This window comes from Leptodactylus fuscus, chromosome 2, assembly GCF_031893055.1.
Source record: "Leptodactylus fuscus isolate aLepFus1 chromosome 2, aLepFus1.hap2, whole genome shotgun sequence".
In the NCBI taxonomy this organism is placed as follows: Eukaryota; Metazoa; Chordata; class Amphibia; order Anura; family Leptodactylidae; genus Leptodactylus; species Leptodactylus fuscus.
The window spans coordinates 24955975-24972841 of record NC_134266.1 but is presented as its reverse complement, the minus strand read 5'-3'; the positions used below and the strand labels follow the sequence as shown (position 1 = coordinate 24972841).

The 16867-nt window shown below is 44.8% G+C and overlaps 1 protein-coding gene across 2 annotated transcripts in view; it reads left to right on the top strand.

The window, feature by feature from the left end:
- Positions 1-343: 343 nt before the first annotated feature.
- Positions 344-16867, top strand: part of HLCS (holocarboxylase synthetase) — a 143336-nt gene continuing 126812 nt past the window's right edge. The window contains exons 1-4 of one of the 2 annotated variants that reach the window (XM_075263463.1): positions 344-376; positions 5219-5572; positions 7743-7886; positions 15278-15440. In XM_075263463.1, coding sequence (XP_075119564.1) covers positions 5348-5572; positions 7743-7886; positions 15278-15440 — 532 coding nt within the window. In that variant the 5' untranslated portion in view covers positions 344-376; positions 5219-5347. The remainder of the gene's footprint in view (positions 377-5218; positions 5573-7742; positions 7887-15277; positions 15441-16867) is intronic. The other variant, XM_075263464.1, reaches the window with a different exon arrangement.

The following is a 16867-nucleotide window of genomic DNA, read 5'->3' as shown; positions in this document are numbered from 1 at the left end:
TCTAGTGTGAGAATTACAATAAATGTAATTAAATGTAATTAAACTACAAGTCCCATCATCCTATGCCTATTAGCATTACATTTGTTTATTTTACACTTTTGTTAATAAAGATTTACTCTTCAATTCATAACTCCGCTGCCAGCACTTAGCTTACTTCCGGGTTCCCTTTCAGAGGCTGGGCAGGGTCAACCAATCAGGAGATAGCAACTTTCTCCTTGTCAGAAGTCTGCCAATCAAGAGTCACGTATCAAAATGCCTAGAAACCTTGTATAGAGAACGGAGCCTGGATTGGCTGGAGCAATGACAGCGACAGAATAGCAAGGTTGTACGATGAATTCACGTTTGGTGTCAGTGTCAAGGCTCCATAGGAGTGCATGTGAGTTGTATGTTGTGCTGTGTCTGCTCGTACAGGGAGGGATTGTTGTCACCCAGCCTGTCATGGCGCCTGTAATGCATGTTCTGCTCTGATGTGCTGATCTAATTCTCTGCACAGAAGGGAGGCAGTGCTGCTTGTTGTAGTGACACTGAGTATTACCCTCCTTATACATGCATTCATCTATGCTACTACCACATAAAGGGTTAATCATTGTGTCAGTCCAGTTTTACAATGCAGAACCTAAAAACTCATGAGGAGCACCCCCTCCAATGAAACAAAAAATCTGGCATCAGTTTGTTAAAAGTTGTTTCATTTTCTATATCTGGGAAAGTTGGGTGACAGCCAGGATGGAAGCCATTGGAGTCTTGCAAGGGTTATCCCTCAGCTTTCATAGACTCCTGAAGGGAATAATGCCATAGCGGTCCTGCAGCAGAAGGCAAATATTATATTCAGGTTTCTGGGAAAGCTGGGTGTTGTCAGGATTATGTTAGAAATTATAGCAATATGACAGCAGGGGGCGACTCGAGAGATTGTTCCCATATAATGCTGAGGGAGTGGAGTGTCAGTCACATTGTCTCTGTGTGTCCTCTCCCTAAATTGTTAAAGATAACATCAGATGTTTTCCTTTATATCTAGATCTGGGAAAGCTGGGTGACAGCCAAAATGTCAGACTCTGCAGTTTACATTGGGGTTGTCGCCCCCCTTTGAATGGTGCATGGGTATGAAGCTATATGGAAGTGTGGCATATATCACTGTGAAACTGGCTAGATTCAGGAGTAGCCTGCAAAGTCAGACACCAAGCCTAAAGCTATACTGTGCTGGTGATATAGGTGTGGTTATATCCAAGACTGCATAAGTGAGAAATATACATAGTATAGTCACACGTCTGATAGTGCAAGATATAACCAAAATATGTGCAAGTATAAGACCTTCAGTCCTCTTTTAAGCCTATGTCCAACATTTTATATTAACTACTGTACATAAGAGTTGTTTGTTTTTTTTTAATGTTATTTATTGTGTACTCCAGAGCTGCGCTCACTATTCTGCTGGTGCAGTCACTGTGTACATACATTACATTACTTATCCTGTATTATACTCCAGAGCTGCGCTCACTATTCTGCTGGTGCAGTCACTGTGTACATACATTACATTACTTATCCTGTATTATACTCCAGAGCTGCGCTCACTATTCTGCTGGTGCAGTCACTGTGTACATACATTACATTACTTATCCTGTATTATACTCCAGAGCTGCGCTCACTATTCTGCTGGTGCAGTCACTGTGTACATACATTACATTACTTATCCTGTACTGATCCTGAGTTACATCCTGTATTATACTCCAGAGCTGCGCTCACTATTCTGCCGATGCAGTCACTGTGTACATACATTACATTACTTATCCTGTACTGATCCTGAGTTACATCTTGTATTATACTCCAGAGCTGCGCTCACTATTCTGCTGGTACAGTCACTGTGTACATACATTACATTACTTATCCTGTACTGATCCTGTGTTATATCCTGTATTATACTCCAGAGCTGCGCTCACTATTCTGCTGGTACAGTCACTGTGTACATACATTACATTACTTATCCTGTATTATACTCCAGAGCTGCGCTCACTATTCTGCTGGTACAGTCACTGTGTACATACATTACATTACTTATCCTGTATTATACTCCAGAGCTGCGCTCACTATTCTGCTGGTACAGTCACTGTGTACATACATTACATTACTTATCCTGTACTGATCCTGTGTTATATCCTGTATTATACTCCAGAGCTGCGCTCACTATTCTGCTGGTACAGTCACTGTGTACATACATTACATTACTTATCCTGTATTATACTCCAGAGCTGCGCTCACTATTCTGCTGGTACAGTCACTGTATACATACATTACATTACTTATCCTGTATTATACTCCAGAGCTGCGCTCACTATTCTGCTGGTACAGTCACTGTGTACATACATTACATTACTTATCCTGTACTGATCCTGTGTTATATCCTGTATTATACTCCAGAGCTGCGCTCACTATTCTGCTGGTACAGTCACTGTGTACATACATTACATTACTTATCCTGTATTATACTCCAGAGCTGCGCTCACTATTCTGCTGGTACAGTCACTGTGTACATACATTACATTACTTATCCTGTATTATACTCCAGAGCTGCGCTCACTATTCTGCTGGTACAGTCACTGTGTACATACATTACATTACTTATCCTGTACTGATCCTGTGTTATATCCTGTATTATACTCCAGAGCTGCGCTCACTATTCTGCTGGTACAGTCACTGTGTACATACATTACATTACTTATCCTGTATTATACTCCAGAGCTGCGCTCACTATTCTGCTGGTACAGTCACTGTATACATACATTACATTACTTATCCTGTATTATACTCCAGAGCTGTGCTCACTATTCTGCTGGTACAATCACTGTGTACATACATGACATTACTTATCCTGTACTGATCCTGAGTTACATCCTGTATTATACTCCAGAGCTGCGCTCACTATTCTGCTGGTGCAGTCACTGTATACATACATTACATTACTTATCCTGTATTATACTCCAGAGCTGCGCTCTCTATTCTGCTGGTGCAGTCACTGTGTACATACATTACATTACTTATCCTGTACTGATCCTGAGTTACATCCTGTATTATACTCCAGAGCTGTGCTCACTATTCTGCTGGTGCAGTCACTGTATACATACATTACATTACTTATCCTGTATTATACTCCAGAGCTGCGCTCACTATTCTGCTGGTACAGTCACTGTATACATACATTACATTACTTATCCTGTATTATACTCCAGAGCTGTGCTCACTATTCTGCTGGTACAATCACTGTGTACATACATGACATTACTTATCCTGTACTGATCCTGAGTTACATCCTGTATTATACTCCAGAGCTGCGCTCACTATTCTGCTGGTGCAGTCACTGTATACATACATTACATTACTTATCCTGTATTATACTCCAGAGCTGCGCTCACTATTCTGCTGGTGCAGTCACTGTGTACATACATTACATTACTTATCCTGTACTGATCCTGAGTTACATCCTGTATTATACTCCAGAGCTGTGCTCACTATTCTGCTGGTACAGTCACTGTATACATACATTACATTACTTATCCTGTATTATACTCCAGAGCTGCGCTCACTATTCTGCTGGTACAGTCACTGTGTACATACATTACATTACTTATCTTGTATTATACTCCAGAGCTGCGCTCACTATTCTGCTGGTGCAGTCACTGTGTACATACATTACATTACTTATCCTGTACTGATCCTCAGTTACATCCTGTATTATACTCCAGAGCTGTGCTCACTATTCTGCTGGTGTAGAAGGGCCCAGTACGCATTAGATGGTTGGCCCGGTATCAGTCTGTTATGTCAGGGCAGTATTAGACCTCTGTTTCTTTCTCACATTCCTATTGGCTTCTGCATGGCCTTCTATGTGTTGCAGTGTTTTTTATGTGCATGCTTGAGATCTACACTGACATGAGTCATGGAGTTAGACTTTTCCTTCACCCCGGGCAATGACTTTGCTATCCCAGCCCTGTTATCTAAATATTCTTGGATTCAGCGTCCAGTATATGTAACTATATTAAACTAACAAGCACATGGACAACCCCTGTAACATCAGAAACCGACTGTGTACAATATGCAGCGATGTAAAATTCATGTGTGCAGGCCTGTAGGCAGGTAAGTCGCCAGTGACCTTGTGTGACCTCAGATGTGTGTTACTCCGCCCTTGGTAAACATCATTCACATGGCGGTAAGAATACTTTGATGTGTCGGTAGGATGAACCCTTACACCGCTCCAATACTATTGCCCAACACCCCATGGGTGGGCCAGGGGTAGATAGGTGGGATATTCCCCCTTTAATTCTCAATTACTCATAGACAGTAGCATTTCTTCTAAAGTTGGGGAAGGCCCCCTATAGCCATTAGGACACCCATAAATCTGTGCATAGATGTAGCCTTAAAGGGGTTTCTGGGTCTTGCATATTGATGGCCTATTGGTATTCATCAATAAGTGATTTGGTCTAACACCCGTCCTTTCAGTTTAATAGAATGGACACCTGATGGGCCCTATTAGGGTGCATGCACACTACGTAACGCCGGGCGTGTATGAGAGCCGTACACGCCGGCGTTACAGCAGGGCTGCCGAACACTTCCCATTCACTTCAATGGGAGCGCTCGTAAACATCGCTGTTACGAGCGCTCCCATTGAAGTGAATGGGAAGTGTTCGGCAGTCTGCTGTAATGCCGGCGTGTACGGCTCTCATACACGCCCGGCGTTACTCAGTGTGCATGCACCCTTAGTCTGTGTATCTGTTGTTCTGGTCCTTCATCGGATAAGAACAACGGACACTCAGGCGCAGATGTGAAACAAATGTTAATATAACTGGCCACATCCTCATAACAATTCATCTTGCACTAGCCAGGGATATGATTAAGACTGGCGTACAGAATGTCAGTCTTAGTAAATTCCCCCCACTGTTGCAATGATATGTAGAGAGCGCCTCTAGTGGTGGCTGGAAACAAAGACACTCTTCAGATGGAAGCTGAGGGTTTGGACCTCTAATTGAGTATCGGAGATACGACTGCTATAAAGATAATTTCTGACATTGACCGGTGCAGAATTTTTTTTTTTTTTTTTTTTTTGTTATATTCACTGTTATGTTACAGGGACATTGGCTTTAGGGGCGACTGAAGGTCTTCTATTTACCATTTGGTTTTTGGAAATTTTCTTTATTTAGAATCTTTGACTTTGTTTTACTTTTATCTTTTTTTTCTGTAGAGCAGGAGTTTCTGGACATTGAGGGGATTTACCTTCAGGGCCCCCCACAATTCACGTCTATATGGGATCTCTGATTTAAGGGCTGTGTGTGCCCACCCCCCACCTCCATCCTCCACGTCACCGAACGTCATGCTCATAACCCTCTGCTACGTGTATTTGTGGCTGCGTTTCCGGTCCTGCTACGCTTTACTGATCCGGAGCTGTGTGCGCCAATTCCATAGGACCAGCTCGTTCACATTTTGCACCCACAATCAGGAGCAGGGGAAAAAGATCCATAGTGGACGACAGGGGCCGGGGGAGGAAAAGCTGTGCCTCAGAGTGGGCAGCAAAGCCTTCTTCATTGACAATTCCCAGGTACTTTAGGCCTTGATAAATCTCTACTACACCTGACAATTTAAAGGGGTACTCCTAACATAAAGGGGTAGGGTGGTTCACCTATGGGACCCTCCCTTGCTAGAAGTATGGGGGACATAACCTGCTTGCTTAAAGTAGAGGATATCCCCTAAATGTTTATGATGCGTGTACCCCTTTAAAGAGCTCCATGTGTTTCTGCCTATGATACCCTGTGATCTATATGTGCCTTTATGTCTGTCGTTTAAAGGAGGCTTCCGGTATTATGTAGATAAATAGGACCTGTCACCTGTTTTAGTAATTACTCCTAGCATAACAATTAGAGCAGAGTCTCTCTTAGAATTTTCTGTTGTGGTGTTCCTCTGTTATTCCTCCTAGAAATGTCTAAATAAATTGACAGCTTGTGTCATCATTTGCCCTGTTAAAGGGGCCGGTGTATCCTTAACCAGTGTGATACTAGAAACGCTGAATGGACAGTGTCTAATTGTGGTGACATCCAGTTATCAATTTATTAATTAATTTCCAGGAAGAATAACAGAAGAACCACAAAGAGTTCTAAGAAACCATATCACCCCAGCCCTGCAGATAGATAGGTTAGTGTCACCAGAACCCGCATATCACCCCAGTCCTGCAGATAGATAGGTTACTGTCACCAGTACCAGCATATCACCCCAGCCCTGCAGATAGATAGGTTACTGTCACCAGTACCAGCATATCACCCCAGCCCTGCAGATAGATAGGGTAGTGTCACCAGAACCCGCATATCACCCCAGCCCTGCAGATAGATAGGTTACTGTCACCAGTACCAGCATATCACCCCAGCCCTGCAGATAGATAGGTTAGTGTCACCAGATACAGCATATCTCCCCTGCCCTGCAGATAGATAGGTTACTGTCACCAGCACCAGCATATCACCCCAGCCCTGCAGATAGATAGGTTACTGTCACCAGCACCCGCATATCACCCCAGCCCTGCAGATAGATAGGTTACTGTCACCAGCACCAGCATATCACCCCAGCCCTGCAGATAGATAGGTTAGTGTCACCAGAACCAGTATATCATCCCAGTCCTGCAGATAGATAGGTTAGTGTCGCCCAGAACCAGCATATCATCCCAGCCCTGCAGATAGATAGGTTAGTGTCAGCAGACCACAGTATATCACCCCAGCCCTACAGATAGATAGGTTAGTGTCACCAGAACCAGCATATCACCCCAGTCCTGCAGATAGATAGGTTAGTGTCACCAGAACCAGCATATCACCCCAGCCCTACAGATAGATAGGTTAGTGTCACCAGAACCAGCGTATCACCCCAGCCCTGCAGATAGGTAGGTTACTGTCACCAGAACCAGCATATCACCCCAGCCCTGCAGATAGATAGGTTAGTGTCACCAGAACTAGCATATCACCCCAGCCCTGCAGATAGATAGGTTACTTTCACCAGAACCGGCATATCACCCCAGCCTTGCAGATAGATAGGTTAGTGTCACCAGATCCAGCATATCACCCCAGCACTGCAGATAGATAGGTTAGTATCACCAGAACCAGCATATCACCCCAGCCCTGCAGATAGATATGTTGGGGTCTGATGGTTCAGGATCTCCTATTTTTTAGGAGTTTCCCGGGGTTTCTGGGAGAGTTAGAAGGTATGTACTAATGGTTGTGCCTATCACTTAGGCTACGTATAGCTTTATAAGGGAAAAAATGCCTTTTATCACTATCATTAATATTCATTGTACTACAAACAAACAAGTCTCTAGGTGGAAACCATCAGCAAGAATTCACGCTGCTTCTGCTGACAGATGTAATGTAATCATAGCAGTAAATAAATGTACTAAAGTAACAATACCAGTGATTCCATTAACTGCATCTTGCTGACTATTTCCCTTTAGTAAAATGAATGGGAGAATTGATTTTTATTATAACTTATTATTTATCCACCCGTAACATGTTCAACTTTTTATACTCCACTTTCAAGGCCAAGGGCCACATATGTCGAGGGCCACAGCAATGGAGCATGTGTGCAGCTTGATGTTTGGCCAGCAGTGCATGCGTGTGACGTCTCATGCAGTATTAATGCCATGTACACCATGTATATACTATGGAGGGATCCTCCTCTTTCTGGTATTGACTTTGGTTTCCATTACCTTTCATTTCCGATGTCTCTTTTTGCAGCTCTTTGAAGATCTGAACAAGTGGAGCCTTCTGCTGGGGCCCCCCAGAGATAGCGATCTCGGAGTCAGGAGGATCGCCTTTATTACGGAGAGCGCTTCATTACCCAGTGAAACCTTATCAGCTGCTTCACACTCTCCAAAAAAGGTGACCCCCCCCCCATGCTCAGATCCTTTGTCCTCCCTCCCCATCCCTTGTGTTGTGTAAACCTGTAAATCTAAACATTAGTGTAAACCTAAAGCGCGGGGACGGAGATCGGATTCATCACTGGTGTGGGGTTATTATATATTATCAGGTTGTATGACTGACCGTGGACATGAGCTTTTTGGTGTATGCAACATAAAGGGGATGTCCACCTTATCACGCCATCTTACATGTAGAATGAATAGACTTAGTCGTTGTGTACCCTGCACAAATAAGCTAGAGCCTGGGGCAACACGGGGGCTCAGTGGTTAGCACTGTAGCCTTGCAACGCTGGAGCTCTGGGTTCGAATCCCGCCAGGAACAACATCTGCAAGGAGTTTGTATGTTCTCCCTGTGTTTTTGTGGATCTCCTCCAATTCTACAAAGACATACTGATAGGAAAAAATGTACATTGTGATCCCTGTATGGGGCTGATAATCTACAGCCTGTGTTATACTTCAGAGCTGTATTCATAAGAGTTGAATGAACTTGCCACTTCAATAATAATAATAATAATACATTTTATTTATATAGCGCCAACATATTCCGCAGCGCTGTACAATTTATAGGGTTCAGATACAGACATACATAACAAAGAACGTCATTTCACACAATGGGACTGAGGGCCCTGCTCAAAAGAGCTTACAATCTATGAGGTAGAGAGGGTGACACAAGAGGTAGCAGGGGCGGCATTGCTTATACAGTGTTCAGACAATTTTGTGCATTAGGAATTGTGATAGGCTTGTCTGAAAAGATGCGTCTTTAGTTTGCGTTTGAAACTGTAGAAGTTGGGAGTTAATCTGATTGTCCGGGGTAGAGCATTCCAGAGAAGTGGTGCAGCTCGGGAGAAGTCTTGTATACGAGCATGGGAGGTTCTGATAATAGAGGATGTAAGTGTTAGGTCATTGAGTGAGCGGAGAGCACGGGTTGGGCGGTAGACAGAGATGAGGGAAGAAATGTAGGGAGGTGCGGCATTATGGAGAGCCTTGTGGATGAGAGTAATAACTTTATATTTTATTCTATAATGAATAGGCAGCCAATGTAGCGACTGGCACAGACCGGAGGCATCGCTGTAGCGTCTAGCCTGATAGATGAGCCTGGCCGCTGCATTCAGAATAGATTGTAGAGGAGAGAGTTTAGTGAGGGGAAGACCGATTAGTAAGGAATTACAGTAGTCAAGGCGAGAATGAATCAGAGAGACAATAAGTGTCTTTAGTGTATCTCTGGTAAGGAAAGGGCGTATTCTGGAGATGTTTTTGAGGTGGAGGTGACATGAACGTGCGAGTGATTCAATATGAGGGGTGAAGGAAAGGTCTGCGTCAAATATGACCCCAAGGCAGCGGGCATGCTGCCTAGGAGTTATAGTAAGGCCTGAGACTGCAATGGATATATCAGGGACAGATCTGTTAGATGGTGGAAACAGTAGTAGTTCAGTCTTAGAGAGATTTAGTTTCAGATAGAGCGAGGACATGATATTAGAGACAGCAGAGAGACAGTCACTGGTGTTCTGAATGAGTGCAGGGGTGATGTCACGGGAAGATGTGTATAATTGGGTGTCATCAGCATAAAGATGGTACCTGAAGCCAAATCTGGCGATGGTTTGTCCAATGGGGGCTGTGTAGAGAGAAAAGAGCAGGGGGCCGAGGACCGAGCCCTGAGGAACCCCAACAGCAAGGGAAAGAGGGGAGGAAACAGAGCCCGCAAATGATACACTGAAAGTGCGGCCTGAGAGATAAGAGGAGAACCAGGAGAGCGCAGTGTCATTGAGGCCAACTGAGCGGAGCATAGTGAGGAGAAGTTGATGGTCAACAGTGTCAAAAGCTGCAGAGAGGTCCAGAAGAATAAGAAGAGAGAAGTCACCATTGGATTTAGCCTTTAGTAGATCATTAGAGACTTTTGTGAGAGCTGTTTCAGTAGAGTGCAGAGCGCGGAAACCAGATTGTAAGGGGTCAAGCAGAGAGTTAGCAGAGAGATAACGGATTAACCGAGAATAAACCAGGCGTTCCAAAAGTTTAGAGATGAAGGGGAGGTTAGAGACGGGTCGATAGTTAGCAGCACAGGATGGGTCCAGGGAGGGTTTTTTCAGTAGCGGGATTATAACAGCATGCTTGAAGGAGGATGGGAAGATTCCAGAAGAGAGAGAGAGGTTAAATATTTTAGTAAGGTAAGTAGTGACAGCAGGGGACAGAGATTGGAGAAGGTGTGAGGGGAAGGGGTCACTACTGCAGGTTGTGGGGCGAGATGAAGAAAGTAGCTGGGAAACTTCCTCTTCTGTGACAGGTTCAAAAGATGAGAATGGACAGTCATAAGTGCGGCTGGTGAGGGGATCAGTACTATCGTAGGTGTGGGAGTCAATGCCACCTGGGGCTTGGGCAGTAATTTCCTGATGGATCTTATCAATTTTATCATGGAAATACATGGCCAGGTCATCAGCACTAAGGTCTGTGAATGGCGTCTGCACCTTGGGTGTGAGTAAGGAGTGAAAGGTTTCAAAAAGCCTTTTAGGGTTGCTTGAGAGAGAAGAGATGAGGGCGGTGAAATAGTCTTGTTTGGCAAGGTAAAGGGCAGAGCTATATGTTTTAAGCATAAACTTGAAGTGGAGGAAATCTGCAGGTGAGCGTGATTTTCTCCATAGACGTTCGGCACACCTAGAGCAGCGCTGAAGAAATCGTGTCTGTGGCGTGTGCCAGGGCTGATGCCTCCTATGTGGGACTTTACGAGTGGAGGGGGGAGCAACCTCATCCAATGCATTTTTGAGGGTATCATTATAGTGACTGGTGGCCAGATTGGGACAGGAGATTGAAGAGATGGGGGACAGGGAGGACTGTAGAGTATCTGAGAGGTGCTGGGTGTCAATAGCACGCAAGTTCCTATATGTGTGATGGATAGGGGCGTCTTGTGAAGGGGAGAGAGCACTGATGGTGAGAGATAGAAGATTGTGGTCAGAAAGCGGCAGAGAAGAGTTAGAAAATTTAGAGACTGTGAGGAGTCGATGGAAGACTAGATCAATCGTGTTACCGTCTATATGTGTGGCGGAGGAAGAACATTGTGAGAGACCAAGAGAAGTGGTTAATGAGAGAAACTGTGAGGCAGCCGGGGAGTGAGGGGGGGCAATAGGGATGTTAAAGTCACCCATGATGAGGGTAGGAATGTCACTGGATAAAAAGTGGGGAAGCCAAGAAGCAAAGTGGTCCAAAAATTGGTAGGGTGAGCCAGGTGGGCGGTAGATCACAGCTACACGTAAGGAGAGTGGCCGGAAAAGTCTGATAGCATGGACTTCAAATGAGGAGAATGTGAGTGAGGGGACCGGGGGAATGGACTGAAAAATGCACTGTGGGGACAGGAGTAAGCCTACCCCACCACCCTGCCTGTTGTCAGGCCTAGAGGTATGTGAGAATTGTAGGCCACCATGACACAGAGCAGCAGGGGAGGCAGTGTCTGCCTGCTGGATCCAAGTTTCAGTAAAGGCGAGCAGGCCGAGGGATTTACTAAGGAATAAGTCATTAATATATTCTAGTTTGTTACACACTGAGCGGGCGTTCCAGAGAGAGCAGTTAAAGGAGACAGGGGAGAGATGAGGGGAAGGAACACGGTAAATATTGATGAGGTTTGTAGGCCTTCTATGTGTGCAGGGAGAAGAGTTAGTGAAGGAAGGAGGGCCGGGGTTAGGAGAGATGTCCCCAGCAGCGAGGAGGAGTAACATGGACAGAGACAGAAGGTGGTTCAGTGATTTATGTGGGCGCTTCTGTTTGGTGTCACTGCTAAAAGAAATAAAGGGATGATTAAAGAGTGTGAAAAGTGTGTGAGAGCTGTACATGGGAGAAGGAAGAAAAGAGGGACTGATATGGATGGTGTGTACTGGTGGTAGAGATGGAGGAGAGATCTGCAGGAAGACAATGGCTAAGATAGTAAGAGACAGTGCAGCTACAGGATACCATGAGGTAAAACTTGTTGTTTTAGGTTGAAATTTACCTGGTGTTCTGCCATGGTTAGCCTGTTTCGTGCCCTGTTTAAGTGCCATGTATAAGTGCACTTTGGTTAATCTGCACTTTGGTTAATCTGCACTTTGGTTAATCTGCACTTTGGTTAATCTGCACTTTGGTTAATCTGCACTTTGGTTAATCTGCACTTTGGTTAATCTGCACTTTGGTTAATCTGCACTTTGGTTAATCTGCACTTTGGTTAATCTGCACTTTGGTTAATCTGCACTTTGGTTAATCTGCACTTTGGTTAATCTGCACTTTGGTTAATCTGCACTTTGGTTAATCTGCACTTTGGTTAATCTGCACTTTGGTTAATCTGCACTTTGGTTAATCTGCACTTTGGTTAATCTGCACTTTGGTTAATCTGCACTTTGGTTAATCTGCACTTTGGTTAATCTGCACTTTGGTTAATCTGCACTTTGGTTAATCTGCACTTTGGTTAATCTGCACTTTGGTTAATCTGCACTTTGGTTAATCTGCACTTTGGTTAATCTGCACTTTGGTTAATCTGCACTTTGGTTAATCTGCACTTTGGTTAATCTGCACTTTGGTTAATCTGCACTTTGGTTAATCTGCACTTTGGTTAATCTGCACTTTGGTTAATCTGCACTTTGGTTAATCTGCACTTTGGTTAATCTGCACTTTGGTTAATCTGCACTTTGGTTAATCTGCACTTTGGTTAATCTGCACTTTGGTTAATCTGCACTTTGGTTAATCTGCACTTTGGTTAATCTGCACTTTGGTTAATCTGCACTTTGGTTAATCTGCACTTTGGTTAATCTGCACTTTGGTTAATCTGCACTTCGGTTAATCTGCACTTTGGTTAAGATGCATGCTGCAGATGAGATGCCCCCGCATATGAGATGCACCCCATAAGCTATATCTACTTATATAGGAAAGCACAGCTTCAGACTAGCACTAATTTAAGTCGTTAACTAATTAATCTACAAACTGTGACACATGAGGAGACTGGCAGTGTGGATCCAAGTAAACACTTGGCCAGAAACACCAATAAAATCAGTGAAGATCAAAAGACTGACACTAGTGCAGATAAGAAGACATGGAAGTGCAAAAAATATACAGCCTGGATGAAATGCTAGGATATAGTTCAGTAATCAGGCAGAGGTGAAATACAGGATTATATACCATTGAATATTACAGCAGATGATCGAAGGGAGAATTCAGACAGCAAGCAGAGGTGGGTTCAATAGCAGATTATATACCATTGAATATTACAGCAGATGATCGAAGGGAGAATTCAGACAGCAAGCAGAGGTGGGTTCAATAGCAGATTATATACCTGTATGAAGAGAGGAAGAATGAAGGTCATAGTCATGCCATGTATAAGTGCACTTATATGGCTGGTTTTGGTGATTTGCATTATGGAAAGTACAGTCATGTGTTATATGGAGATGTAAGCTGTTAGGGGTGTGTCTGACACCAAGCATGCTGACTCTTTCCAGTGACAACCAGCAAAGTTTTTCGAGAGCCCTGTTATTTTGAATAGACGTCATTCTCCAGATTTATATCTTTCAGAGTTCTTTAAAGTTCCACTTTTTTATCCGCTCTTTTATGAGGCTGACAGAAAGGGGTTGTAGACCCCTCTATAATGGTCCGTATAATGGTTCTTATGGTCAGTAAGCTTAAAGGCAACCTCTCAGGTCTATTTGGGGCATTAAACCATCCACAGGTCCATGTAGACTGACAGGGATTGTTTGAAATAGAGAATCCCTTTAAGTTAAAGGTGTTGTCCCACTATAGAGACATATGCCCTATCAACAGAATAAAAGTCTCATCGCTGGTGGTCAGACCCCTGGAATCCCAATGAACATGAGAAAAAGGACTCACAAACGCCCATGTATGACCATTACTCCATTCTCTATTATGGGACTGCCATGACAAAATCTCCAGCAGCCTCATAGAAATGCATGCACTCCACAGTCCATCCACATGGAGTTCTTATCAGGTCCCAATCCTCCTAATTGCCTGGGGTATCCCCTTACAGATCAGACACTTATTCCCTACCCTGTGGGAAAGCCCTTTAATTTTTCATTTTCCACCATATTGGGCATTGGTTGGGCAGTGCGACTTGTAAAACACAATGTATAGGGTATACTAGTGGTTGGCGAGCCTGGCATGCAGAGCTGGGCAAGGGCGGCCCCTGTATTTAGGCTGAGTAGTAGTTTATATAATCTGCCCCCATTGTGTCTATATTACACTAGTAGGACAAAGCATCTCCTGTGTGTGATGTTCCTCCCCATCGGGGATGACTTCTTAGGACACAATGCCCTTTGACTGGCATTGGCTGTGTCCGATCCTCTTGTTTGAGGCTTGGCCGGTTTCCTCCACTTTGATGCTCATCTCGTCCCTGTTTGCTTTCTAGCCTGAGTGCACGGGAAGCGTCTCTTGTACCTGAGCTTCCATGCCACATGACAGGGCTTTGATCAGGTTACCTGGCCCTTGTTTGGGTTGTCCTATATCTCATGTCCTGACATTATTGGTTATGGAGGATGCATTTAGCTGCGGAGTGGGAACTCGATCTGGAGAATATGAGGATTTCTGAGAGTGCTTGTGAATGGCTGGGAAGGTCTCCCATTACCCCCATTACATACAATGATTGATACCTGATACTGCCCAAACCTGTATTTGGTGGGGTTGATCTTTTTTCCTCCAAAATCAAGCTAATTACTTCCTTAACTATAGGGGCCACACTGGCTATAAGCCAAGGGGGCCTACAGGCCTCCCTCAGCACACTAAGTCTGGATAAACCTCTTTGATCTCCTGATTTCCTTTGATGGCTGGCAGCCGGCTGTCTGTGCATCATAAATGTATTATATTTTATTCCCCCTGAAGTAAGAAGATTCACAACACACAGCCTTCCACTGTCAGAAAGGAGAAATTTGACGGTTTAACGTCTAAAGAAGCAGTTGTTCAGCAACATATAGTCAAGGAGAGATTCTGTGTAGGAGGCTGTGGCATAAAAGGAGTCATGGTTACTGGGTGGGGAGGAGATGATGGCCGCCTGGGCCAGAAAGAGAAAGAAACAGAAATGCTGTAAAATGTATGGAGAGAATGAAACGGACGTTGGTGAGGAGAAGTTGCAAAGAGGGCCTAAGCTGAGTTTTTGCACCAGGGCCCGTGAGCTTTTAGTTATGCCCCTGATCACAGGTTGCACCCCGATCACATCGATCAGTTGTAATCTGTCTGGGAATAAGTGTAATTCCTCCGCAGTGCCCCCACAGGTGATATGAAGAAATGCACAGTGACTTGAAAGAAATACTTAGGTGGATTTAACATTGAAGATTTCCATCTTTACACAATGTCGTAGTCTGTAATAATTTATTTTACCCCTCTCGTTGTTTTTTTTGCCAGGTTCGGAACCTCTCGGACTTCTGTCTGCCTCTGGCCTTGTGCCATGGAGACTCTTCTCGATTACTGGCAGAAGCAAGCGTGGATAATTTCAGCGAGCTGGGTATAGCATTCATGGAGGATCGCTTGCAGATGGACAACGGGTCACTTCCTCAAAAAATTACCTGTAAGATTCTATCCTCATAGATAGTCTGAAAGCAAATGATGGCAGGGAGGCACGAGGCTCCGTGTACCTCACCCATCACTGATATCAGTAGCTATGAGTGGATTATGGCTGTCACCACACCTCCATGTAGATGACTATAGTAACACATTAATGCAGTGTTTTATTAGCCCATATGGTTTCTATTCTAGGCGGTGGTCAGATGTCCCTATTGTGTATATGCAGAGTACAGGCGGCACACACTGCCCCTCTGTCTACTAGTCTTATACGACAGAAATATTTCTATCACATGATTGTGCTTAGAACGTCTCGGGGTCATTTTCTGAGGAAATTCCTAGGAGCACTAGCCCCGTTCAAGGAGAAGTGCACAGGAGCCCAGATCTTCTCAGCCAGGTGGTAAGACGTCTCTATGGCAGTGTAGGGTCCATAAGGGGTAATATAATGTATGCAGAGGAACATTATCTGGCCCACCTGGGGACCAGGCTCTGGGGCCTACAGGAAAACGGGCCCATGAGGCCTAGCATTGCATAGTCCGCTCCAAAACTGAAAAGTGGGACAGTAGGGTCCATATGGGGTAATCTAATGCATGGGGACCAGTCTCTGGGGCCTACAGGAAAACGGGCCCATGAGGCCTAGCATTGCATAGTCCGCTCCAAAACTGAAAAGTGGGACAGTAGGGTCCATATGGGGTAATCTAATGCATGGGGACCAGTCTCTGGGGCCTACAGGAAAAAGGGCCCATGAGGTCTAGCATTGCATAGTCCGCTTCGAAACTGAAAAGTGGGTCAGTAGGGTCCATAAGGGGTAACATTATGCATGGGGACCAGTCTCTGGGGCCTACAGGAAAACGGGCCCATAAGGCCTAGCATTGCATAGTCCGCTCCGAAACTGAAAAGTGGGTCAGTAGGGTCCATAAGGGGTAATATAATGCATGGGGACCAGTCTCTGGGGCCTACAGGAAAACGGGCCCATAAGGCCTAGCATTGCATAGTCCGCTCCAAAACTGAAAAGTGGGTCAGTAGGGTCCATAAGGGGTAATATAATGCATGGGGACCAGGCTCTGGGGCCTACAGGAAAAAGGGCCCATGAGGCCTAGCATTGCATAGTCCGCTCCGAAACTGAAAAGTGGGTCAGTAGGGTCCATATGGGGTAATCTAATGCATGGGGACCGGTCTCTGGGGCCTACAGGAAAAAGGGCCCATGAGATCTAGCATTGCATAGTCCGCTCCGAAACTGAAAAGTGGGTCAGTAGGGTCCATAAGGGGTAACATTATGCATGGGGACCGGTCTCTGGGGCCTACAGGAAAAAGGGCCCATAAGGCCTAGCATTGCATAGTCCGCTCCGAAACTGAAAAGTGGGACAGTAGGGTCCATATGGGGTAATATAATGCATGGGGACCAGTCTCTGGGGCCCGACAGGAAAACGGGCC